The sequence below is a fragment of the Alosa alosa genome, chromosome 14 (assembly GCF_017589495.1).
Source record: "Alosa alosa isolate M-15738 ecotype Scorff River chromosome 14, AALO_Geno_1.1, whole genome shotgun sequence".
Classification (NCBI taxonomy): Eukaryota; Metazoa; Chordata; class Actinopteri; order Clupeiformes; family Clupeidae; genus Alosa; species Alosa alosa.
This window is the reverse complement of record NC_063202.1, coordinates 16,695,928-16,723,162: the sequence shown is the minus strand read 5'-3', so window position 1 is coordinate 16,723,162 and position 27,235 is coordinate 16,695,928. Positions and strand designations below refer to the sequence as shown.

The 27,235-nt window shown below is 45.4% G+C and overlaps 1 protein-coding gene across 4 annotated transcripts in view; it reads left to right on the top strand.

The window, feature by feature from the left end:
• syt7b (synaptotagmin VIIb) overlaps positions 1-26,074 on the top strand; it is a 79,104-nt gene extending 53,030 nt beyond the window's left edge. For 2 of the 4 annotated variants that reach the window (XM_048262353.1, XM_048262355.1), the window contains 6 exons: positions 15,612-15,747; positions 18,576-18,843; positions 19,116-19,285; positions 19,763-19,877; positions 20,635-20,834; positions 21,272-26,074. In XM_048262353.1, the coding sequence (XP_048118310.1) occupies positions 15,612-15,747; positions 18,576-18,843; positions 19,116-19,285; positions 19,763-19,877; positions 20,635-20,834; positions 21,272-21,376 (994 nt within the window). In that variant the 3' untranslated portion in view covers positions 21,377-26,074. The remainder of the gene's footprint in view (positions 1-15,611; positions 15,748-18,575; positions 18,844-19,115; positions 19,286-19,762; positions 19,878-20,634; positions 20,835-21,271) is intronic. The other 2 variants (XM_048262354.1, XM_048262356.1) reach the window with 1 other exon arrangement.
• The last annotated feature ends 1,161 nt before the right edge of the window (positions 26,075-27,235 follow it).

The following is a 27,235-nucleotide window of genomic DNA, read 5'->3' as shown; positions in this document are numbered from 1 at the left end:
AACTACCACATCCTTCCACGTCTGCATCTTCTGCCTGTGGGCTGTGTACAGATCGAGCCACATGTGGGACGGAGTCGCTCGGCCCTCGGAGCCCTCTCATGTTCCTGCATCCATCTTTCATATGGAAAGGCAGCTGCAGCCAACCATATGCACTAGAGCAGACATCAGTGTTGATGAGCTCGCGGAAAATGATGATGAAAATATTTGTTGACGTCTGAGATGCCTTGGGAAATTTGTTGATGTGGTACTTTCACAGCTGTGCTTTGACCTGCCAGTGCAAATATTTTATGTCCTTTAAAGAGGGAAAGCCTTGAATATGTGTTTGATTACAAGCTTCTGGGATAGGGTTTAATTGAACATTGCATAAGCAGTGGCAAACTACCAGTAGTTTGTCTTAGATATGGCAGTTTTAAACATGGGTGGATAACTTGTTTTTTGTCCAAATACCCGGCTGTAAAAGAAAAGACAGTGTGTGACAGTTTGAAGTCGGTGATACCTGAAATCTGGCACTTTTGCCTCTGTTCTCCACTTTAATCCAAAGGCATTCAGCATAAAAGAGAAGAGGTTAAGCGGTTGTAAAAAAGACAGAGTTGAAAACACATCAAACTAATATAGGGATTTAGGTTTTGAAGGTGGAACAAAGACTGTACAAAAATTATACTTCTGTCGTTCCTAGGCATACATTTTGCATGACATTTGCGTAGAGGTGCATGGATTAAAATGAGTAGCAATTTAAAGACTACTACTCCATCTATAGCTTGATGGTGTGATAACACCTTTCTCTTTAATGTTAATTGGCACCTGGGTAGCTGTGAAATGAAGTGGTAGGCTGGTATTGATTGGAGACGGCGAAGCAACATGGTGCGGTGCACACGGAGCCATTCCTCTCCTCCTCTCGGCCTCGTTGTGGTGGCTGCCACCGCTCTGCTCTGCATGTCCTTTTAGAGAAAGAAAAGCCTGCTGAGGCGGCCAGCTTAAGTCTCTCTGTCAGGGAGAATCACACTAACAGGCTCCCAAGCACACACAAATACACACACACACACACACCTATACACACACACACACACATAAATACAAATACACACACACACACACGCACGCACACACAAATCTACACACGCGCACATAGGCACGCAGACAGACAAACACACTCCATCAGGGCTGCCATGCCAGGACACGGCAGCTCAGTATCGCCAGCATCCCCCTGATATGGAAATAAAGGTTGGCCAAGCGTGACAGTGCAGGGGCTTACTGTGCGCTCTCCCGTCATCCACCACCTCCACCCCTCCACACACACACACACACAAACAGGCAAAAGCTCAGGCAAAGGACATAAATAAAGTCTTAACCCTCTCCCATGTTCCACGCACTGGGCCCGCTGTAAGAGGCAGCATTACACGCACATGCACATACGTTGCTCCACTACCTTCGGCTTTGGCCGGCCAGCTAGACAGCCCTCCTCGTGCCTGCCACGCTCCTGAGGCATGCTGTGTTCCTCTGGTCCAAATGTCTCACGTCACTGCATCTATCTGATGTCCACTGAATAAGACAACATCTTTTTTGATAGCTTTTTGGCCTCTGGAAGGATTGCTGCACGCTGCCCAGGCAGTGGCTAGCGCTCGGTACGGGGTCCGGCACAGATCTGGGTCACTTCCGTTCCAGAGCCTGATGTCCTCAAGCTGCTGATGTCTGCATGACCTGTCAAGTGCAGGCTAATAGGCAGGGGGCCACAGCAGTAAAGCTCTTTCATTGTATTCACTGGACTCTGGACCTCATCGTTTTTATTTCCACCTCATTGGCCTTAAGAAATCTGTGTGAGCTTTTTGTATATATAAAAAAAAGTGTTTGTTTACCCACAGTGTCATTGGACTCGGATATGGAGGCAGCAGCTGCCATTCTGCTCCGACCTAAAATCCAATTGGAGTGACCCCTTCTTGTATTTAGGTTTCAGTGCTGACCTGCTTGAGTGGCGCCAGAGTTCGGCTAAAAACAACAAATGTAGGTCAACCCGAAAGAGGACTTTTTATAAATGCCACTTCTGTCTTGCTGCTAGCGCTGAGTGCTATGCTGTTTGAGTCAGAACAGTGAAAGAATTAAATAAAGAGATGGGTTATATAATCCAGGCACCTTTGAAGAGTCTCCTCCCGAGTGCAAACAGTGGAACTTTGCATGTGGCAGCGTGCTGTCGCCTCAGCTCATTTGGTTTCTGTAAAAACTAATTGAATTGAAATGAAAAAGAAGTGCTTGGTGGCATGTGTCCAGCTGAGGAACGGTGACTCTTAATGAAGGGAGTGTCACAGCCAAGAGGGTGCGCACACCCACAGACACACACTCGTACACAAACATAACCACTGACACACACACACACACACACACACTGCAGACTGCAGTCCTCCCTCAGGCCAAAGTCTCGGCATGGCCCCCTGAGCTTCCTGCTTCTGCTGGTATCCACACACTGCCTGCTGAGCTAAAAACAGAATAGGCAAGCATGGCTTCAACCACTGGTCACATGGTGTGTGTGTGTGTGTGTGTGTGTGTGTGTGTGTGTGTGTGTGTGTGTGTGTTGGGGGGTCCTCAGAGAAGTGTTATGTAATTAATTCACAAGACTGGCAAAAAGGAAGAACCAGCATACACAGGGGAATCTCAAGGTTCCGACTTGAGAGAGGCTTTCTTGTATGATGCAAAAGAGCATCCCTAATTGAAGTGAGGGAACGGAAAGTCGGACAGAAACCCATGAGAGCTCGGACTCCGAGAGCCTCACAGCGCTGTGCTTGAGCTCCAGGAAGGTGGCACTGTCTTGCAGCTGGAGGTCGGCTGCCCCCGACAACTCCATTAGCCCGGATCCGGATGGAGGGGAGGTGTCGGCGGGCTCGGTTCCTGCTTGCTTTAATCGCTGACTGCGCTACCGCCGCGACCCAAGGCTCATCCATCACCATCGACTGTCAGGGGTGGGGGGCAAAGGCAGGCAGGCGGCAAGGGGGATCTCATTTGAGGCGCCCTGTACCGGACCGTCAGCACAGTCGGGCGTGGTGGCCCCCAGTTACTGTATGTTTATGGATGCGGTCCTCTGCTCTCACTCCTCCTTCATTATCCAACCCTTCCTTCCTCAAACACCCCTCTCCATCATTCAGTCCCCACCTAGTGGCATTAATCTCTCTCTCCCTCTTCTCTCTTGGCCTCACCCCCCTCCACCCCAACCTCCACCTCCACATATTCCTGTCACCTCACCCATCGGCTGTTTATTGCCCCCATCCCCCCCACCCTTCCCTCTGCCATGCTCTGGTTTACCCCCCCCTCCCCTGCGTGGGTCTGTGTGTGGCGGCAGTGGCGGCGGCGTCTCCTCTGGGGGTGTTGACTGCCTCTCTGATGGGATGATGTCAGTGCTGTGGTGGGCTGTCAGGCTGCATGATTGTCAGCGGGCGCCGGGGTTGGGTTACATCTGCATCAGCCACCGCTGAATATCAGAGCAGGGGAATGAAAATTCCCTACGGCCACCGAGAGAGCACCACGCCACGCACACACACACACACACACACACTCACGCCACTCACACACACACACACACACACACACACACACACACACACACACACACACACACACACATACACACACACACACACACACATACACATACATACACACACTCACGCTCACGCTCACACACACGCTCACACACACACACTCACTCACGCAAATGCACACCACACACTCACACACATGTGACTGAGCAGTGGAACTGGCATACCCTGATTTCTCACATCCAAGCAAAAAAAAAAAGCCACCCTCATAAATTCACACGTTTCTGTATTAAATCCAGGACAGAGGGGAGGCATAAGCAGACAGACAGAGAGATTGATAGATGGCAAGATAAAGAAGCACAGAGAGAACAAGGAAGAAATGGGGGGGAAATGAAGAGAAAGGGAGAAATAAGTGCTGTGTTCTGCGTACGCACACACAAAAGCGCTCGCAGTCCCTGAGGACAGGTTGTGTCCATTACATTGTTTCTGCCACGGGGGAGCTCCAGATTGCTCGTAGGGAATCATGGGAGTGTTTTTATTTCCTCCACCACTCCGTTTATTTTTTATTTTTGTGAGCACAGTGCGATTGCCACCCACTCACAAGCACGACGCCTCATAAGGAGGCTCATCTCATAAACACTGTTTGCAGCTGTTGTGGAAATGGATAATATTGTGGCTCGTAAGTGCATTTTCTGCATGACAAACTTCACTCTCTGTTTGCTCTCAAACCCCCTCAGATAAAGCAAAGCATAATTTTATCAACAGCAGATTGTGGTTACAGCATGTTTGCCTTGTATAAGCGCATTGAAGATTACAAATGGGGGGTTAAATTGCATTACGCTGTCATTTCCTTTATGCAAATCGAATTGTATTAGGATCATGAATCATTGGGTCATCGTAACCATCTTAGCATTGTTGTGATAGGACTGAATCTCTACAGCTTGCCCTGAGACCATAGAAATGCATTTTGAGACTTAAGACTCGTCTCTCAGGCCTCGCCAAAATGTCTGCCCTTATCTCAGTCTGTGGAGCAACAGATTTAATTCAATCGCAAGACAGCCGGCAAGTTCACTCTGCGGCAGAACGAAAGATAAATAATGCACGGTTAAAACAGGCCCCTGCTGTGCTGGGAGGCAGGTTTTCTGTCTAGTGGCTCCTGTACAGTGGAGGGGAACTTGAGCATGGAGTAGGTTAGACTAAGCACCGCTCAGACCTGTCTTTATTCTGACTACTAAAGGCACGCTGAGAAGCACGCACCACGTCTTTTTGGCTGAGTGATGATCAAATTGGGGCAGCCGAGGCCTACTGGTTAGCATTTCGGACCTGTAACCGGAGGGTTGCCGGGTTCGAATCCCGACCAGTAGGCGCGGCTGAAGTGCCTTTGAGCAAGGCACCTTACCCCTCATTGCTCCCTGAGCGCCGCTGTTGATGCAGGCAGCTCACTGCGCCGGGATTAGTGTGTGCTTCACCTCACTGTGTGTACACTGTGCTGTGTGTGTTTCACTAATTCATGGATTGGGATAAATGCAGGGACCAAATTTCCCTCACGGGATCAAAAGAGTATATATACTTATACTATACTTAAATGAGTGAGGGAGTCCTGCAGACTCAGTTCTCCTGGGACAATGGTGCAGCTCCAAGCCTTAGACATGGGAGGAAGAAGAGCGTACAGATAGATTGCACCTCAGATAGATGAGGGGAAGAGGTCAACTCTGAGGACAGAGGTCAGGTGAAGCATGGGGTCAAAAGTGCATAGTTCAGATGCCAATATGGACTATAGTGAGTGTGTGCGTGTATGTGTGACTGTGTGTGCCTATGTGTATGTGTCGCATAGATCATTTGGTTTATTACTAGCTTCTGATGATGAGTAATGGTGTATGTTCTTGTGATAATGTGTTCCAGATGGTGGGCTTTTTGAATGTATAGAGGTTTAAGTGCATATTTATGATCAGCTGTGTGTGTGTGTGTGTGTGTGTGTGTGTGTGTGTCTGTGTCTATCTGTGAGTTGTGCACTCCTGTGCTGGTGGTGACCCAAAGGCCAGTCGTCCCCTTCGGGAGCCTCCTCCCCCAAGCTTGGTTAAGCGATAAGGCCGTGTGTGTGGGTGTGAGCGGCCGTTCCTGTGGGACCGCGGGTGCAGACCTGGCTAATCGTTTACAGCCCTCAGGGTGCAGAGGCCAGATTCTCCTGCCACTGGGCAGGATGCCCTCCGAGACCACGATCACCTCTGGATTGGTTTAAACTGGGGAAAGCTAATTGGCTTGGTGATTGTGAATTACTGTTCGGACAGGGAAAGGATGTGGCTCACTGCAGCTTCCTCAGGATTTAGGATGTTAGTAGATACTAGATCTGGGAACGCTTAAACGTGTCATATTTACAGTGTCATATTAGTCATCAATGTCATTTGTTTCACATACAGAGCTAGAATCAAATGTTAAGCTACCACATCAACCTTAGGTGATGTTGTGTCTGTATACTATAGAACCATCTGAATTCCTGTCAGATCTTTATGAAAATGAGACAAGGGGATTGTGTTTATTGCCTTTTAATTGAACTGTCATATATGTTATACTGCCAATGTGATTTACAGACATAGTGTAAAGTCACAAGTAACCATAATTAAGTGCCCATTGTTAAGCCTCATTGAAAGTCAAAAATGTGAGCAGTGTTATACCATTTGATTTATAATAGCTTAATAAGGTAATTCTTTGTCTTTTGTGAAGTTTTCAAAAGAGCAGTGCCAAAAGAGATTCTCCAACCTTAATGGCATATTGGATTTGCATCTTTTGAAGTCTCAGGCTTCTGTTAGTTCTCAGCCTACTGCATGTTCTTGATTCCTCCCCCTTTCATTTTTGTCAAAGCACAGCAAAAGTAATTAGCCAGTGTGCTGGATTACAAGATGGCCAGCCCAGCTCCATCTCATGTAGTCTTTTAATCTCAGACTTAGAAGTCCAGGCTGTTGCAGGAGATCTTAGAGTTGTGCTGCTCCCGACTCCCTGTGGCACCTTCCTCATGAAGAATGAATGCCTCGCACGTGTGTGTGTGTGTGTGTGTGTGTGTGTTCCATCCCTCCAGGAACATGCTGCCACATTATTGGACTCAACTTCTTATTAGGTGATGCTGTCCATGTGGATTGATTCACTGTTTTGTGCCTTAGGGCCACCATGTTAGTTTTGCCCAGTGTACTGTGACTCAAATCTACATAATTTGTCTTTGCTTTTAGCAAGTCCCTCAGTCAGCACACAAGCAAATGTCCCCGGTTGTGTTTTCTCTCCGGTTGAGTCAGTGAGGTGCAGCTGGGAGAGCAGCAGCTGGCGGGTCAGGAGAGGCAGAGGGGATCCATCTGAGGAGCGGAGATGGCCTGAGAGCAGGAGAGAGGGGTCACACGGAGGGCAGTAAGCAGGCAGCGAACATGCCCACAGGTGGATCAAGCCCACTCTGTCCTCCAGCTCTGGAAGGTGTACGCAGGGGCGTCGAACTGGGGGTAAAAGTGGAACTGATTACCAAGGCTCCAAAGTGGGAGAGGGCCCTTGTAAAGTCTGGAAGATATGCATGAGGGTGGGGGGGGGCATAGAGGCCCATCAGGACTGCCTATGGATAGGGTCCAGGATCTTGTGCTACGCCCCTGGGTGTACGACTGAAGGTCCTGAAGTCTTGTCAAAACAGGCTTGTTACACCTCCAAGAACCACAATGGTTGCAAGAGATGACATTTTATTTCTCATAATATGCTTTTCTCAAGGTTTAGGCAACATTGCACATATGCCCATAAAGCAAGTCCACCTTGCCTTAGAGGTAGATCATTTTTACTATGTGAAAAAGGAATGATGGCCTATAATGGCTTGCTACGATCAGAAAGGACTCCACGCCTTGGTTACAGCAACCCTTCGAGGCAGATTGTGTCCTTGCCTTCACTATAAGCCCCTAGAGGAAAGTGCTGTCGCCATGGTGACTTGAACTGCAACCATTTCTTTCACAGCACTGTTGGGACGTCATGGTTATGATGCGGGGTCAGGAGTAATACAATTTCAGCCTGGTTTCCATCTCGTCGTAGAGCTTCAGGCAGCCTCTGAAGACTGAAACTGTATGGTCAGGCACTGACTGAGAGTTTTCAGAGAGAAAAAAAATATTGGATGGCCGTGGTCTTTTGGACCTCAGATGGCACTGCATTAAAACAGATTTTTTTCTGTAGAGAAAATCATTGTATGGACTCAGGAAAACTTCTAATAATCATTGTCTATGAGCACAGTTTAATGCTCCATTCACAAACGCTAGTGTAAACTTTACCATGCAAAGAATACATTTTATTTAGACATGATACAGAAATGCTACCATCTTATCTGAGCCTGAGCTCATTTAAAATGGACTGATGTAAAGTGGTTCAATCAAAATGTACAGTTCTTTTTGGAAATCATGGACTCCTCTGGGCTAAAGAGGAAGGGGACTATTCAACTATCGTATCCAACTTGTTGAACTTGAACTTGAACTATCCAGCGTATCCAACTTGTTGTAATGCTCAGTTCAAAACCCAGCATTCATGACAGTGTGGAGGTGCATTAGTGCCTATGGCATAGGCATTTTGCACATCTGGCCAGGCACAATCAGTTCTGAATGAGGTTACACAGGTTTAAAGCAACATATACTGCTATCCTCCATCCCTGAGCATGACTGTCCGCTTCTTGTTCTCGGTGATATGAACATCCACTTAGATGCCCCAGGCTCAGCGGACTTTTTGGCCCTGGTCCACTCCTTTGACCTCGAACTGGTTCAAAGCCCACCGACTCACAAAGCTGGCAAAGAGCTTGACTTGATCTTCACTCGGAACTGCAGCACAGACACCCTCATGGTGACGCCTCTCCATCTTTCTGACCTCTTCTTCATCCAGTTCAACGTCGGCCTGTCAGAACAGCCTCCGGCTCCTCAGCCGATGGTCACGTTCCGCCGCAACATCCGGAACCTGTCTCCAACGCACTTCTCCTCTGTGGTTGCCTCCGGTCTACCTCCACTCAACACCTTCTCCTCTCTGGAGGTTAATGAAACCACTGACTGGCTCTGCTCCACACTGACCTCGTGTCTAGGCGAAGCTGTGCCCTCTTACCACAAGGCCAGCTCGATCCAAACATTCTCATCCATGGTTAAATGATACCCTCCGATGCTTGGCCTTTTTCAAACTCAGAGCCGCGGAGAGGAAATGGCACAAATCCAAACTAGCTGACGACCTCAAAAATTACCAGACACTCCTGACCTCCTTCTCAGCCAGCATCACTGCTGCTAAGACTGCTTTCTACCATGACAAAATCAACAGCGCTACAGACACTCGAAAACTTTTCTCAACCTTCAAATCGCTACTCAACCCTCAGCTGCCTCCTCCTCCATCCAGCCTTACTGCAGATACCCTCGCCTCATTTTTTTTAAAACAAAGTGGCGGCAATCAGCAGTCAATTCTCTACATGCCCACTCAACGCATCTGACTCAGATACCGCACTCCTACAACCTCTAGGGACTACTGGAACATCTTTTTCAGCATTCACGCCTCTCTCCGAGAGTGAAGTGTCCAGACTCCTGACATGCAGCCGTCCTACCACATGCTCGCTGGACCCTATACCTCTGAGCCTACTTCAGTCCATCAGCCCGACCATCGCTCCAGCTATCACACATGTGATCAATGCCTCGCTAACCTCCGGCACATTTCCAACAGCGTTCAAAATGGCCCGGGTAACACCGTTACTTAAGAAAGCTTCTCTCAACCCTGCTCAAGTCGAGAACTACCGCCCTGTCTCACTACTGCCTTTCCTATCCAAAGGCATTGAACGAAAGCAGTCTCCAAACAGGTCTCTGACTTCCTTTCACAGAACAACCTTCTGGATCCAAATCAGTCTGGGTTCAAAAGCGGCCACTCTACCCGGCGGCTCTGCTGTCTGTAACAGAAGCCTTAAAAGAAGCCAGGGCGACCGCTCGGTCATCAGTACTCATTCTGCTTGACTTATCGGTTGCCTTTGACACGGTTAATCACTGTATCCTCCTCTCTATACTGACGCTGACATGGGAATCTCGGTTCTGCTCTCTCTGGTTTGAATCCTACCTCACAGGGCCTTCGTTTAACGTTATCATGGCTTGGTCAGCTATCCGCACCTCACCATCTAACCACAGGGGTCCCCAGGGCTCAGTGCTGGGCCCCTTCCTCTTTGCTATCTACACCACCTCCTGGGACAGATTATCCGTTCGCTTTCGGATCTTCTCGGATCATGTTGCCTCAGTCGCCGGGCATGCTGTTTTGCACTCTACAACATCACGGAAAATCAGGACTTACTTGACTCAAGATGCTACCCAACTTCTGGTTCAGGCAATAGTCATCTCACGACTCGACTACTGCAATGCCCTCCTGACAGGTCTCCCAGCCTGCGCCCAGTGAAACCACTTCAGATGATCCAGAACGCTTGGGTAGCGCCTGGTCTACAACCAACCCAAAAGGGCACATGTTACCCGCTGCTCATCCAGCTACACTGGCTACCTATGGCGGCCCGCATCAAATTCAAGTCTCTAACGCTTGCCTACAAAGTAGTCTCGGTTCTGCTCCCACCTACTTGAATGCCCTCATACAGACTTACACTACCTCCAGACCGCTCCTCCTCTGACGAGCGGCGCTAAGCTCTACCACCCGGTGCGCTCAAGCCAATCCAAACTTTTCTCATCTGTTGTTCCTCGTTGGTGGAACACACTGCCAGTTCCTACAAGGGCAGGGACATCCTTTTCCACTTTCAAAACTCCTGAAGACCCAGCTCTTTAGAGAACATCTACTCTCATAGCAACACTTACAACAAGTCTTACTGATCCTAGCACTCACCAGCCGTTTTAAACTGACAAGTAGCTGTTAAAACAGCACTCACCGACGACTTATTCTTACTGTACTCTAATGTTTTTTTTTTTTAAACTGTCCTAAAATTGTGAGAATTGTTCTAAAAACTTACTGTTTACCATGTTGTTAGTCGCTTTGGTTAAAAAGCGTCAGCCAAATGTAATGTAATGTAATGTAATGTAATATACTGTCATTCAGACTATGTCTTTTCAGGGAATACCTTGAATATTTCAGGAAAACAATGGCAAAATGAATTCTGCACATATTTAAACAGTATTTCTCCATAGAGGAAGAGTCCAGGTGCTAAAATGGCCTGTCTGCAGTCCAGACCTGTCTAATTGGGTGCATCATGTAATGAAAAACATGATTAACCCTCATGTTATCCTTGGGGTCAATTTGACATAAAATATATGGTTCACTTTTTTTTTTTTGCTTCATGTTTCATGACTTTTCCTCAATTGAAGGGTAAAGCAGAGTTAGAAATTTGTACAATAATTTGTTTTCAAAGTCCTGTACACGTTTGACCCCAGCTGTATGAAACATAGGATAAATGAATATTTGACACATTATGGATATTATTATTTGAATAGTATGAGAAAATATTGTTACATAATTATTACATACACAAGTACATATTACATATAAGTCATTTTGGCAGGACTGTATAAGTCAAAAGGGGAAGCAACAGCAAGCCTTTGGGCTGCTGACACTGGATGGGCAATATTGCCAGCCAGGGTTCCAAGGTTCATAAAGGGGTGTGGGGGGGGTGGGATTGTTTTGTAGGGCTTTTGATGGTGGTTATTACACTCTTGTTAAGTACCTGTCACAAAAAAACTGGGTAACAATATTAATTATAATCATTTTCTGAGGGTTTATTTAGCTGGGGTCAAATTGACCCCAAGGATAAAGAGTGTCGGTAAGATTTGAGAATAACACAAGGGTTAAGAAGTCCCCAGACTGTTGAGATGTAGAAATCATGTATTGGGCAGGAATGGGACCACATTTCATTCTCAAAACTCTAGCAACTGGTCTCTTCAGTTCATAAACATTTACAGAACAGAATGCCCCTGTTCCAACTTTTTGGAGACGTGTTTCTGGCATATTTTTTTCCAAAAAACAATAACATTTCTCTCCTTCATGCGACAGAGTATTAGGGCCACACATGAAGAAAAAAAATATTTTTGCCATGGCGAGATTAAACTCGACATGTCGACATAAAACTCGACATTTTCGAGAATAAAGTTAAAATGTCATGTCAACTTTAATCTCGATGTGTCCACTTTAATGTCGCCATGTCGACATTAAACTCGACATTTCGAGAATAAAGTTGAAATATCATATAAACTTTAATCTCGACGTGTCAGTTAGTTAGTTAGTTAGAGTTAGTTAGCTAGCTCGAGTAACAGGCAAACTGAATGATTTATTCCGTGTCCAAAAGAGAGATTCATTGGCACCACACAGAAGCAATAACAATAAAATAATACACAAAATGATATTGATCTTCTCTTATAGCTTATTCAGAGAAAAGTTTATGTTGTGACGTTAAGGTACACTGACTTAGAATCCTATAGGTCAGTGTTATGGGCACACATGCCTATTTAGGAAACCGGAACTAAGTACCATTTTGTTCTATTGATGAAGCCTGAAATGCTTGATCTTGGTAAACTAAAGTATCTTTGTTATGGGAGTGTGGGGTGGGTGAAGATGGGATGGTTTGGAGTGGCAGGGTTGTCCCTCTATGGAATCTCTCAGCAGCTCTGGTGCAGACTGGCTCCTTCTCCACATCTGTGATTGGCTGGTGGTGCAGGTAACTTTTTAATGGAAACGGATATTATCACAGGCTATATGGTTCCCATAGCAGCATCAACGCTCTGACTGACCGCATGCATGTGCATATCAGTAGGTGTGCAGGCTATAAGAGTTTATAGTGTAGTTGTGCATGCGTAGGAATGGGAGTCCCATGACTGGCTTACCAGCACCTGTGATATATCCTGTAGTCCTGCTCTTGATATGTGTGTGTGTGTGTCAGTCTGTCTGTCTGTCTGCTAACCTGTGTGACCTCACTGGAAAGCCTACCTTTCCACACATCCCAGGTGTGCCCTCCATCTCTCAGCTGTTGCCTTGCCAACGAATGGCACAGCCTCCTTCGCTGGTGGTGTTTTGGGGGAAACGTTCAATTGAGTCTGGGCTCCATCGCCCATTTCTGGCAGCCTCCACCCACTGCAGGCTAAACTGGCCCGAACTGACACGATGCCTCGTTGGGTTTGCCCTCCAGCAGAAAACAGTGTGTTAGTTTTGGCAACTCCAGCAAGCCCTCAGCCAAACCCAATGGCACGGGAAGTCAGCGTGGACTAGGTGACCTATCTCATGCAGCTCGCTGGCATTTGTTCTTATCAGCATGGTGGTGAGGACGGATATACGCCCGTCTAGCATACCAGAATCAAGTCCATTCTCTCTGTGTGTCTGTCTCAATCTGGTGGCTGTACGCTGAAGTCTAAGTGGGGCTGAGTCACATTGGGACAGGTTTCTGATTGGTGCGTGCAGCTCACTCTGTCATTAACCCAGACCGAGACCTCAGCAAGCTTTTTTCATCGGGTGAAATTCGATGCTGGACAAACATGAAAATGGCTTCTGTTCCGCAACATTGGAAGACCTGCCCTTCCATCACCACCCCAGGGTCGGGTGGTGGGGCTGTTCAGAATGAGTAGTCACTCGAGTTCACCCACCTGAAGCAGACAGGAGAAAGAGGGTGGTCAAGGCTGGCTAGAGTGCACTGGGATGAGCTTTGGGTGTCAAAGACGACCCAGTCTTTGTGAACCATAGCATCGAGTATTGTCTGATGTAATATATAGCTTATAGCGAAACAATTCATAGGCTATTATGTGTTCTAAAATGAGCTGTCCACCTGCTTTGCCAGTATTTCACCATCTCTTTGTAGTACACTATACATTTTACTTTGTGCCTCAGCCTGCGTTTGTGTGCCCTCGGCATTCTAGCTCATAATATCACCCTCCTTATTAGCTTTCTCTTACCATGCTGTTGCTTTTCTTGTTTTTTTCCTACTTGGCTATTTGATAAGTTTCTTAACATGATTAATCACTGCTCTACTGTTCCAAATTAGGCTTTTTTGTTCCTCACATAATTACAGAACCTAGCTACCAGTGTTGCATCATTCCTTTCACACCAAATCTGAGAAGGGATATCCGTGGTCTTGTTAAAACACTGAGAAACTGAATCCTATCTGGTTTAACCACAGTAACTTTTCCCTGCCTGCTGCACGGTTCATAGAAGGGATACCATATCCCAAATCCCTCGTTGAATGTTGTAATCATGTTTTTAATTGAGATTATGTAATTTTCTCCCCCGTTACAAAAGAAAATTAAGTTTACTTTAGATTTTGTGCTGGTAGTCTTTCCACTGTGCCCAAGGAATATTTAGTTGTGGTAATGTCAGAGCTTCCATCTCCAGCCGTCATTGAAACTTGCTTTGCGCTACCATCTTCAGTAAGCGAATAGGTCTTAATTTGCATATATGCATAACCACAGGACACATGCACTCATGTAGATGAAATAGTTCCTTTGTTGCCTTTTTCAGTTTCATTGTTAAACTCTTTGATTCTTTATATTTAACAGCCAAAATGCTGTTGCCTTTTCACAATCCATACTGTCTTCCTCCTCCTCCTCCTCTCTTTCTCTCCTACTTCTTTTTTTCTCGTTCTTGCCGCCTCTCTGCCTCCAGACATTCTCTTCCCTCAGTCACCTTCATCTTCCTCTTCGTGTGTATGTGTGTGTGTGTGTGTGTGTGTGTGTGTGTGTGTGTCTTCAGTTGGTATGTTCTTTTGTCCATGTTAACAGTTTCTTTTCTTCTTCTTGGTTTATTCAGACTGAGGTTTTTTTTTTTTTTACTGTTGGTGGTGTTTCCAGGTGCTTTTCTGTTCCTTCTCCTACCTTTCCCCCTTTTCTTTTTTACAGCAGTGAGTGAATTGTGTTGACGTGTGCCTCGCTCTCAATCTCAAAAGTTCATTCTGTTAATCCTCCGACTCCTAACTGACAAATCTCTCTGTCGGTCTTTTTCCCCTTGTCACAGATAAATCTTCTAATCCGCCGCCCACTCTCTCCGTTCATTCTTTTCACAGCACCTTCCCGTGATCAGTCCTTTCTCCTCCCGCGTAATGTTTCATAACTCATCCTCCTCGCTCGTCTCTCATTCTGCCTAGCGCGTCGCGCTCTCTCTCATTAGTGTTATTCTTCCGAGTGCCTGGTGTCATTTCTGTGTTTATTTGTGCCATTTGTCCCTTCCTCGCACACTTGCCATATTATATAGGTATCTTTTTTTCTCTCTCTCTTTGACTTCTTGTTTCATTTTCTCTCCATTTCTCTCTCTCTCTCTCTCGCTCCCTCTTTCTTGGTCATTATCTTTATGATATTGTGCAGGGATGCATTTGCAATTCATCTCAATGTTCTGTGTTCTACTTCAGAAACGTGAGCACACAAGGAGGCAACGCATCCATTTGACTTTCATGTAGCCTTCAATAAGTTTTTCTTTCAGGGTAGTTGTTGTAGACCAGAATACCATTGTTGCATCAGCCTCTGAGCCCCCATACTGTGACATAGAGATGAAACAATGCCCAGCTCTCTCTCTCTGTCCCTTTGTCTAATGTGTAGAGTATGAGAGCAGAATAACCGTTTGTGTTATGTGCATTAATTTTACACGAGCCTGGAACTTGACTGTTTGTCTATATTGCAGCACAACCAAAAAAATATTTCTCTATGCTTTTTAGGTCAAAGAGATCTGATTTCTTTAGAGGTCTTTTCCTACCATGCATTTTAACTTGTGAATACATTTTCTAAATCCGCTCTTCTTCTACGTGCACTTTTCTGTGCTGTAGTTGTTATGACTACCACCTACAGTAACACTGAATGAATCGGTAAAACCCCGTGTAAGAAACAACAGTTTGTTTCACTGACTGGCATTCATTTTGTATCATCACCTTCTTGATTATAATGTCAGATTTAACAGTACATATACCTATGGCCTTACTTCCTACATGAGAAATGTCACCATTGCAGCCCAGGTAGGTCCACCTGACTAGGGGGAGACTCTCAGCTCTCTATATCCAAGTATCTAGTATCTCCTCAATGCAAGTCTGTGGAGCTCCTCTTTTCCTGGAACAGAGGCGAGATTCTCCCGCCCTCCCTTTCTCCTCACCATCCAATGACACACTTATCTCTCCCGCAGAGGCGCAAACAACAAGCCAGGAAGCAGCCCCAGGGGTCAGACACCAGATGATGCCGGCCGCCGTCAGGACGCCAACTCCTCAGTGTCAGACCTGGCTAACTCACTCACCAGCGACATGCTAATGGTACGAACACAAGTACGGAAATCTTTTCTCTTTATCTGCTTCACGGTCACACCGTCTACATCTCTTGTCATTTTTTTGTATAACAATGTCAAAGAGGAGTTATCTGAAGAGTATTCCATAATTATGATTCTTTGCCAGTGCAATGACAGAATCACAATCTATAACCCTAGGGAGTGTCATCGAAAATTAATCTCACAAAGAAACAGCCACCCCCAGAGTCTCATTAAAATCTCTGAATCAGCAATTATTTTCATTTGTTAATTTGCTCTCCCTGTCAGTACTGGCAGCATTGCATGCATTTAGCATCCTCCAACCACACCATAGCCTGTCAAACGGGAGCGGCGTGTCAAAGTGAAAGCGCTTCATTTAAAGGAGCCTGATAATTACAGCTGGAGGATAAAGCTGTGAGAACAGGGTGGTCTGGGCCGGGCCCAGCCTGTGTGTTATTATGTGGGTGGAAAACCCTTTTTAAAGAGTCTCTGATGATGGTTAATGATGGTGCTTTGGCGCAGCCTATGCCAGAGGGACTTGCAGTAGGAGGGCTGGCACTTAACTTTTGCCTCACCAAAGGAGAGGTAGAGCAGGTTATGGCAGTCTCAACCTCACTTTGACAGCGGTTTGATCCTACTCTTCAGTGGTCTGATTGATTTGGATTTTAATTGGTCCCGCCACACTGCTTCTTGTATACTTAATGATGTTGTGCTGGTTGCACTGATTGCTATTGCATATCAACTGAAAGCTGTGATAATAATGTTCCAGTTGCATTGCCGTTTCCAGCAGTACACTTTTGTTTCCTATATTACTGCATGTTGCATGGCTTCCTCCTCCAGTTCAAAAGCCTTCAGCAGTCATTGACTAAACTGACTGTGGCACATTGCAGGGGTCTTACGAACTGAATAGGACACCAAATCATAACATTTGTGCGGCAGTTCGTTCACATTCCTCCAGCGTGCCCCGTGATCTCAGGGGCATTGTATTGCTTGTGGGAGGTGACACGCACACAACCGTGAGCCACCCTGGATTTGCTTCCCCATTTTCTGAAGCATTTTAAAGGAGCAGCGTGGCCACATAGCGGAGACCTGAAGGCAACATTTACAAAAGTGTAATGAGATTACCAGCAACCCCAATGATACAGCTAATACTGGCTGAACCGATATCTTCAGTGAGTAATGGGGCCCTCAGGTAAGTCCAAAGTGGAATAAAAGTGTAGGTTGTAAAATTAAGTCAGTTTCTGCATCCTGTGATTCAGTTCCATTCTCAAGACTTTTGAAAAGAAAAGGTGCACAAAGCAACTGTGTGTCATGAGTCCAGGTGAGACCAGGAAGTGCTGGGCCTGTCCACCCACAGTGCTATATTTTTGGGCTGTACTGGCCGTAGGAGCCCCAGCACAGCGGCAGTGTGTAAATCGCAGTCCTCACACAGTCCTCCAGAAGGTAATTTGCTGACTTTGTGACAGAGCAGAACACACGCTGATTGTGTTGATTACGGCCCTGTAATAGTTATTAATGCTCACTGGACGGGCGCGAGCAGCCAAGCTCTTCAGATGGAGGTGGGCAGAACGTCCTCCATCTTCATGACGTAAGTTTATGAGCCACAAATAGATCTCATTCAAGTCTGAAGCCTTGATTTGTCATTTTGAGATGAAGATGTTTTATGCCCTGGGGCGTGTATTCTACATGCGACTGTTAATCATTTAATATATGTATCATTATATGAAATATAACCCTAAGGTTTCATCATACTAATATATATGGAATCTGTAATCTTTAGATAATCCTGTCTTTATAATAGCCCATTGCATATATTCAGATTAGTCCATGCATCAGTACATAGTCACTCACTGTTACGAGTGGACTCCTGAGAATTGAGAATATTTTGATATTTTGAGTCCATTGTAATTCAGAGAAGGGTTCACCACGCAAAACAACAGAGGAAGGTCTGATTTTTACACTCCCACCAACTTTTATGAGGACTGAAAATAAATTACTCATAAATCCACAGCACAGAAAAAGGCCTCCTGGTCCCCATTGGTTTCAGGAGCACAGCATTGTTGCCTCTGTGTTAGGTAATCAAAATGCACAAATGAACTGAACAAAACGGCAAAATGCACTTATGAACTGCATGAAAGTACAGACTCACAGCCTTTTGTAGACTTTTACTGGCTTCTGCCTGCACATAGTGTATTGACTCCTGTGTCATTTGGTCCCGTAAACATATCAGCTTCAGAATCTACCATCTATAACAAATAACCTGCTGTGTGGACAGTGTATGGGTACTTACATTCAGTAGGTAAGAGGTAAGAAATACAATGCGGTCAATAGTTCTCATAATTGCAGGTTTGACCAGTGGAATGGGGATGCCTGTGAGCGGCAACTGCCATCTTGAGTGACACATGAAGAGCGGGGGTGGTCTTGTTTCTGGAGTGTGAAATGACAGGGAGGTCAAGCAAGTAGAAGCCTGACATGATCCTCTGGCAAGGAGCAAGAATGGGCTTGTAAAACATTTATTTCAGATATTCTCAGTCTTTGTATTACATCTTAGTCACCATAGTGCCATTAGCAGGAGCTAAATGGTTCATAAAAAATAAACTTTGAACACATGGGTATGTTGTTTTTCCAGAGTTTAATTTAATCAAGACTTACATGTGCTGGCAAAGTGTTGTAACTGCAGTCTTAATCAAACTGCACACAGCATAGCAGGCATACGTATATGTATGCTAAGTATATTTGTGTGTGTTTTTAATTCCCCATATCATCTTCATCTTTACTTTGCTCCACCATCATGCTCTGTTTTTGTCCTGCAGTGAAACAGAAGCCTTTTTCTCCGTCTTCTGTTCACAGCTGTCTCCTGGCTCAGAGGAGGATGATCATGAGGGTCCCATAGTTGAGAAGCTTGGGCGCATCCAGTTCAGTTTGGGCTACAATTTCCAGGACTCCACTCTCACAGTCAAGATACTGAAGGGCCAGGACCTACCTGCCAAGGATTTTTCCGGAACCTCCGACCCCTTCGTCAAAATATACCTACTGCCTGACAAGAAGCACAAGCTGGAGACCAAGGTCAAAAGGAAGAACCTCAATCCGCACTGGAACGAGACATTCCTCTTCGAAGGTCAGATGAACCATTAAGAGCCTTTTGACTCCTGCTGTCAAGTTTACTTGCCATTCCTCTTCCATTAGCTGGCACTACCTGTCAGTGTCTAATATAATTTCAGTCTATACAGGAGATGGGCCTATAAATATTTAGACTATAAATATGGATGTCATGTGAGGTAAATATGTTAATGTCAGAGGAGTCCAAGAAGCTCTACAAAGGAAGTGTGCTCAGATGTTGCCATCTTTGCTCTCCTTGGCTCTCACCTTGCGTTATCTCTGTCTTCCCAGGATTCCCTTTTGACAAGGTAGTCCAGCGCACATTGTACCTGCAGGTCCTAGATTACGACCGCTTCAGCAGAAACGACCCCATCGGCGAGGTGTCCATTCCCCTCAACAAAGTGGAGCTGGCGCACATGCAGACCTTCTGGAAGGAGCTGAAACCGTGCAGTGATGGCAGCGTGAGTGGCACACACAGAACGAACAAGAGAGAAAGAGAGAGGACCGGGAGAGAGAGAGAGGACAGGGAAGAGAGAGGAGAGAGAGAGAGGACAGGGAAGAGAGAGAGAGGGAGGACAGGGAAGATGCAAAAACAGGAAAGATGTCGAGCGACAATCAGAATAATAAATGCTGAGTGGGGGAATGGAGGAAGGGAAAGTGGGTCAGAAACAGGACCGACAGAAGGAAGCAGCTCAGGGAGGAACAGAGAGATGGTAAGTTAAACGGAGTGTGGAGGATAGATGGGTGGATGGTGTGATGGGCATGAGAGAGGCATCCAGGAGAGGGAGGATGGGGACAGATGAGGACAACACTGAGCCTGGGCATTCAATAGGGGAGACAGGACATTGACAGGAGTCTGGGAGTAAATCGCTCTCGAGCAGTGACGGCCGGGCTGTCAGCTCTCGTCCCCGTTAACTGTGTCCGCTTCTGCTCTCCAGGGGAGTCGAGGGGACCTGCTGGTGTCGCTCTGCTACAATCCCACTGCCAACACAATCACTGTGAGCATCATTAAGGCCCGCAACCTCAAAGCCATGGACATCGGAGGAACCTCCGGTAGGGATCTAACATCGCCATTAAAGGACCACTGGTGATACGGTGGTAGTGGGTAGGGATTTAACCTCGCCATTAAAGGACCATTGGTGTTCCTGTGGTAGTGGGTAGGGATTGGTTTCGCCATTAAATGACCATTGGTGGTCCTGTGGTAGTGGGTAGGGATTGGCTTCGCCATTAAATGACCATTGGTGGCACTGTGGGCATACAAACTGATGTGTACTACTGATGCAGTAGTAATTCCAAGCTAAGATCCCATATGCACTGTAGCTTAAATGTTATTCTCTTACTGTAAGTCGCTTTGGATAAAAGCGTCTGCTAAATAAATACATGGAAATGTAAACTGAGATTTGACATTGTTCTGGGTAGGACCAACGCAGTCGTTTTGTCACTCTCGTGTTTGCTCCATCCACCACAGCAGTCCTAACTGGCCTTGTACAGTGTCTCAATGCTAGTGATGGGCAAATGAAGCTTTGGTGAACCACTAAACCACAGCAGTGTGAAGCTAGCAACACTAATGAAAAAATCCAATATGGCTGCCACATGTAGATTTTTCAACATAAAAGTCTTTACCCAAACCAGTATATGAAACCAAAAATATTGGTTTGCTAAGGACTTTTATGTTGAAAAATGTATGTGTGGCGGCCATCTTTTTGCTCTTCGGCTAGTGTCGCTAGGTTCACACTGCTGTGGTTCAGTGGTTCACTAAAGTTTCATTTGCCCATCACTACTCAACGCTCCTCCTGCCACTGCTTTGCAGATCCATATGTGAAGGTGTGGCTGATGCACAAAGACAAGCGGGTGGAGAAGAAGAAGACAGTGGTGATGAAGCGCTGTTTGAACCCCGTCTTCAACGAGTCCTTCCCCTTCGACGTCCCCGCCCACGTCCTGAGAGAAACCACCATCATCATCACGGTGATGGATAAAGACAAGTTCAGTCGCAATGATGTCATTGGCAAGGTACTGCATGGGCTTCTCTTTATTTTCTCTCTCCTGCACACACACACACAAACACACACATACACACACACACACACACAAACACACACATACACACAAACACACACACACACACACACATACACACAAACAGGAAAGCAAATGTGTGTATCAGGTATGACCACAAATATTGTGAATACAAGTGTTTAGTTTTCGGCTTAGCTGTGCTCCAAATCACAGCTAAGATTGAGGCTGAGGTTACAATGCAGTTTGCCCCTGGCAAGAACGAGGCGAACGCGGTGTGCAAAAGCCTTTTCCATTCCTTCTGTAAGCCGAGAGGATTAATCACTTTTCTCTCGACACAGTGTGCATGATGAAAGAAAGGTTTTGAGAAATGTCTCTATCTGTCTCTCAGTTTTTCTCTCTGTCCCTCTCTTCTCCCCTCCTCTGCTCGCCAGATCTATCTCTCCTGGAAGAGTGGTCCAGCAGAGGTGAAGCACTGGAAGGACATGATGGGTCACCCTCGCACGACGGTGGCCCAGTGGCACCCTCTGAAGGCCTGAAACCCCCCCACCACCACCACCACCACCACCATACACCTGCCAAAACCCTGCCCGCAACTGCCCCTTCCCCAAAACAAATCAAAACAAATGAAGAAAGTAATTTCTCCTCTCCTATGTGCCCTGAACCCAGTCAATATGCACAAGGCTCTCGCTGCCAAACGGGTACAAATAGCCATTCAACACAACCCTTTCTCACCTTCTGTCCATTTTATCTCTCTCTTTTCTCTGTCAGCTACTCTCCTCTTGAACTTCAGTATATTCAGGGGGGTGAACAGTCTTCTCTTCCTCATCCTCCTCTTCCTCCTCTACCCTGCCCCCCCCCCCCCTTTCTCCATAACTGTGGGTTCTCCCTGAAGTTTGTCTGCCCAGCACCAAGGCCCAGCACTGGGCTGCCGTGGCAGGAGGACCGCTCCATCAGAGCTTCGCTTGCCAGAGAGAGAACACCGTCTCCCCAGCAGGCACGCCATGTTTTTAGAGATCAAAAATTCATTATAAAGTTTCGACCGTGCCCGTGTGAAGTCTCCAATTTTCTTCTCCTCTGCTCTCTTCTCCTTTGGGTGTGAACACAACACTAAAACACAGTTGTTTGTGCTGAACCTGAAACAGGCTATGCTTCAGGAAGGCCCCACGTGTAAACGGACTAAGCCTGGGATCCAACACGCTGCAAGTGTTTTTTATGCATCCACAGTGAAGGCTCAAAGTTTCCCTCTGCTCCAAGATGGTGGACATCCTTTTTTTGCTGACCATTTTCTTTTTGTTAGTTGTCAAACTTGTGCCTCCTTTCATCAACATTACCTAAAAAAAAAAAAACATGGAACAAGGGGAGGGATCAGGAGAGGTGTGCAATACCCTAGAGAAAGGAGGAAAAGATGTGGCCATTTACGCCAACCTCCATCCCCACCACCTTGGCACAAGTGTAGTAACACCACACCCCCACCCCAACCCCACCCTTGGCTGGAAGCCTGTGTCATCTGTGTGTTCCGTGGGTGCTGTGCTGTGTTCAAAACAAATTCTTGTTGAAGAAAAGAAAAAAATACTTAACCAACTGGACTAGGTCAAGGGGGAATTAGAGTAATAAGAACATTCCATTTTGAAAAAAAAAAACATGTCTAAAATGGACATTGTCAGTGTCAACTGAGGTGAAAATTTGTGGTGGATGTTGTTTTGCGTTTTCTTCTGAAACTAAATGAGACCAATCAAAGACGTTCTTCCAGAGAAAAAAAGGAAATAGAAGCAAAAAGCCAGCTTTTTGAGCCTTATTGCGTGAGAGAGAGTGAATGCAACATGACAAAAACAGTGACTGTGAGCAAGTGTGTGTGTGTGTGTTTGTTGAGTGTTTGTTAATAGACAGGCTGACAATTGAATAATACCTGGTACCAATAATAATGACGCTTTACCTATAATTATGGAAATATTAATGCCCATTAAAGTCATAATAATTTAAAAGGGCCACTAACAGGCAACAGCACAAAGAGATCGAGAGAGACAGAGAGTTAAGGAGGTGGTATACCCATCCATGCACTTTTGTGCGTACTGAAGACTGCGTCATTGACACGCGGTCACAATTGTTGGGAGGCACACAACCCCCACCCCCACCCCGCCTCCGGCAGGCCGCCCTGATGACACAATTGTCATCACGCACCTCGTGCACAGGACACAGGCTCAGGACTATACCAGGCCTCTTTTTCCAGATGTCCGTCTGTCCTGTTGTTCCACTAACCTAGTGAACGTAGGGCCCAACTCAGCTAGGATTAACGATCTCCCCCTTCTTCAGTCTCCATGTAAGTGGCTTTCTTTTGATTGCATCATGAATTTAACCAGTATGCAATGACACTGCCAATGCTTAGCTGACCTCTGCCAGAACTCTTTCAAAGAGTCCCTTATTAAGGAGCCAAAGGAGTACTTTATGCCTGTCAACAATAATTTATCTATCAAATTCTATTGAGCAGATTAGGAATATGGAAAACCACAAGGATAAAAAATGTATGTGTAGTGTAATTCTGATCATAGTGTCATTTTTAACATCTGTCTGTGGTACATGTCTATGTCATCTTCTAGCTTGAGTGTGTTCATGTGTGTTCATGTGTATGAGTGTGTGCAGGAATGTTTTAGCCAACAAGTCTATTGTCGTCTCTGTAACTGTTAACTCATAGGTCTGTGTGTTTTAAACGAGTTGTGTCTTAGAAGAGCGAACAGGTGAACTGCCTGACAGATATACTGCATATTAGTTGGGTGCCTTCCTCCGCACAGCATATCCAATTCAGTGTTAAAAAAAAAATACACAATCACTCATGTATGCCATGCTCACATGCAGCCAAATTAGATCTAGGTCACAGTAAAAGGTTAATGGAAGCTGTTCTTCTACCCTGCTCATGATTACCTTGCAAAATCAGCCCTGGTGACTTCCAGCTATCTCCTGCCTCCATCTCAGTGCAGTGCCCCGCACAGCAATCATGTGTGGGTACGAAATGGGCACATTTTTTTGCGCTGCGCTAAGCGACTCCAAAAATAGACCTATACGACATATAAGTTAGCTTGTAAGGCAGCTTATATGTTGCAACATATAAGCTGCCATATGTACTGAGGTAAATGCTGTTGGCTCCAACACCCTCAGCCCCAGCTCTGTCTCTCTCTGCATCTGTGTGGCTTCTATGCTGACTATAACTGGACTGAATCCAGTGTCATCGAGCAAAAGACACTTTCTAGCTAACGATGATGATAATGATGATCACGCTCGAAGGACCATTAGTGTTATAACAATAACAATGGATTTTTCATGGTAAATTTTTCTGGAACTAATGGTCTGTGTGTGTATAAAGTCTGTGTACATTTCGGTGTGTATGTGTAGGTTTGTGTGGGAGTGTGTGTGTGTGGAAGTGATGGCGTGTGCTTGTTTGTCAGCTTCTTTGTCTTATTGAAAAGGAGAATTTTGGGTTTTCCTTTTTATGTACTTTATCTTGTATAAAGTGTTTTTTGGGGAAGACAATATTTGTTGTACAATTCTTTTGTATCTGTTGCTGTTAAACGGTGATGACTACAGGGATGTCAGAACGTGTCTCAATTTAAAAGACACTGATTACCTGTTACCTTTTTTTATTTGGACTTGAGGGAAGAGAAAGAAGAGTTTAGGGCAAGGAGATAGACAGAGGGAAAAAAACAGATAATCTCTTCATCATTGCAGCACTCAACCATAGACATGCAGACACCCACACACAAATACTCACAGAGACCGATATACACACACACACATATGCACACATATATATATATACACACACACACACACACACACACACACACACACATACACACATAATAGGTGTTCTCGTCCCTGAGAGTACTTTTTTCTTGGCCCGCTATTATGGGAAAAGCACAGGGATGATAGGACCACAAACCCTGACAGCTTTTTTTATGATGTTCCCATAGCCAATTCATCAGCCAACAGTTTATCATGACATCCTGATATGGCGGACAAATCGATTGGTCTTTCCCCACCTCTGGGAAGTGATCTTTGCCAAGAGAGTCAATACCAGCCACCAATCTGTTTCAGTGATGGTGTCATATGCACTCACAAAAGGTGTAGCCTTCCCAATGAGATACATCAGTGGCACCCCACACTAAATTACTTGTTACAGTGTCGCAGGAACCATTGTATCCTTCTTGAAATTTGTAACACCTGAATGAGTCATACAATATGCAGTGACCTCGTGTCTATTGAGATGTTCTGTGAGACACTTTTAGCTGTCATGACCTCATCATGAGAGAGTGGCACAGTGATTAGCTCATGTCTGCCGCTCCTGAGCTCTCGCAGTCAGACACCTGGCTGGCGACGCACGCCCAGCGAGTGTCTCAAAGCGCCACGCCCTGGCAGAGGCTCTCACTCACTCACTAAAGATTCTGATCCTGATCTGAGGCTGATACTCCCACTAAGTGTTAGCCACAACAACGGGACAGAGACAGACACAGACATCAGATCTCCGTCATTCTCAGACATCTCCCTAAGGATCTGTTCCGCTCGGAAAAGGTGTGACGAGAAAATCCTGTCCTTAGCTATGACCCGGCGTTGGGCCTGAAGACAAGTTTGTGTGAGATGCACAGTTGTTGACTGGACTATGTCCTTGTTTGGGGGTGGGACACCACTCCCTGAAGAACTGGCATGCAGTGTATTTCCTGTCCTGTTCTGAACTGACCATTGATCCTGGTGGTATAGTTCAAAGTGAGGTCTTGTTTCTTGTCTTCTTGTTTGTTGTATTTGATAATTGGGTTTCATTTGTGACTACAGTGAGCCTTGACTTTTTTCCTTTGATGATAATATTCTCAGTCATCTTTTGTTTTTCTAAAACAAAATTCTTGTTACATGTTTGACCATGGAAGAACAGAATGTAAACCTAAGCTCCAAATCTATCAATACTGGGAAGCAAGAGTTGGTGGCGTGAAAGAGAAAGCTAGATCCTTGCCATGTTACATCGATCTGAACAGTCGACTTGTAGACTGGATCACTGGCGACTGCGCTCTGTCTAATGGGCCCCTTCAAAGATCTTCTCTCCCCAACTCAACTCTCTACTTACTCCCTCGGTCTCACTTTCTTGCGATCTCATCACACATCTGTGATGTGCACAAACATATTTTGTTATTTATTAGTTTTGACAACTATGTACAGTGTATATAGATATAAATGTATATAAAAGAGTAAAGTTACAGATGTCTGTGGTGTCTTTTTTTACCTTGTAGCAGAAATACTTTTTAGTGTGTGTGTGTGTGTGTGTGTGTGTGTGTCTAAAGCATGTTTGGTCTTTAGCTGGCTCTGTTTGTTGCAGCTGTATTCCATCAGTCCAGCGTACATCTTGTCGAGAGACACTCCGCGGCTCTAGAGCGAGGCTCTCTCCACACTCATGCATTTACTCATTCTCATTTTATATGTTTTACAGCTGTGATATCACAACACATTTCTCTCACTTGTTTAAAAACATTTGAAGTAGCAGCACACTTGGGGCAAAAAGAGCATCAAGTTGCAGCTTTTTCATAGTTTGTGTCATTTTTAGACTTTCTGAACTATCCAAAAACCCAGCTAAACTCAACAGTAATCATGTATCAAAATAAAATGGAACCTAAACAGTTTTTTGATCATTATTTGATCATGTCAAAAGTACCTATTATGATTCTATGAACATCCTTATCTAGGGATCTAAGATTTTGTTATCAAATGACTTGTTGATTTTTCTGTTTACGAGAAGTGCTCCCAAACAACAAAACAACTGAAGCAGTCACTCTTGAACATGAAAGTGGTGTGGCTTAATCTAAATGGAAACAACACCACCTTAAGTCCTAAATGCTTGACTATCTTGATTAAACATTGTTTGGTAGCTTCATTTTTAGTCTTTCATCTCAGAAATTCCCAATATTATTGACTGAATGAGATACATATTATGATCTGTGCAGTGTATGCTAAAGATATCTCCTGAATCTTGATGAGGTGTACTGTTGATACTAAACACTTTACTCTGCCTTCTTCCACACCACTCCTGTTAGACTGAGTTAATCATGATTCCTTGCTTAGCACCCAGATATCAGGAGCTCTAGAAACACCTTGTGCATCACTTGTCTGTTGCAAGAACACATCCAAATAACTCATCTGCCGTTTCCTGCTGTCAGCACCACAGATCGAAGAGGAATAGCATAACCCTGACATTACACTGGAAATCACACTTCAGCTGATCCACCCTGAGCCAAGACATTTGTTTGGGTTACACAATCTTGCAAACTGATTTTCTGCACTTTTTGCCATCTGTGTCAGTGTGTGTGTGTGTGTGTGTGCGCGCATGCATGCAAAGTCCTACATGGCCATTTGAACACTCACAA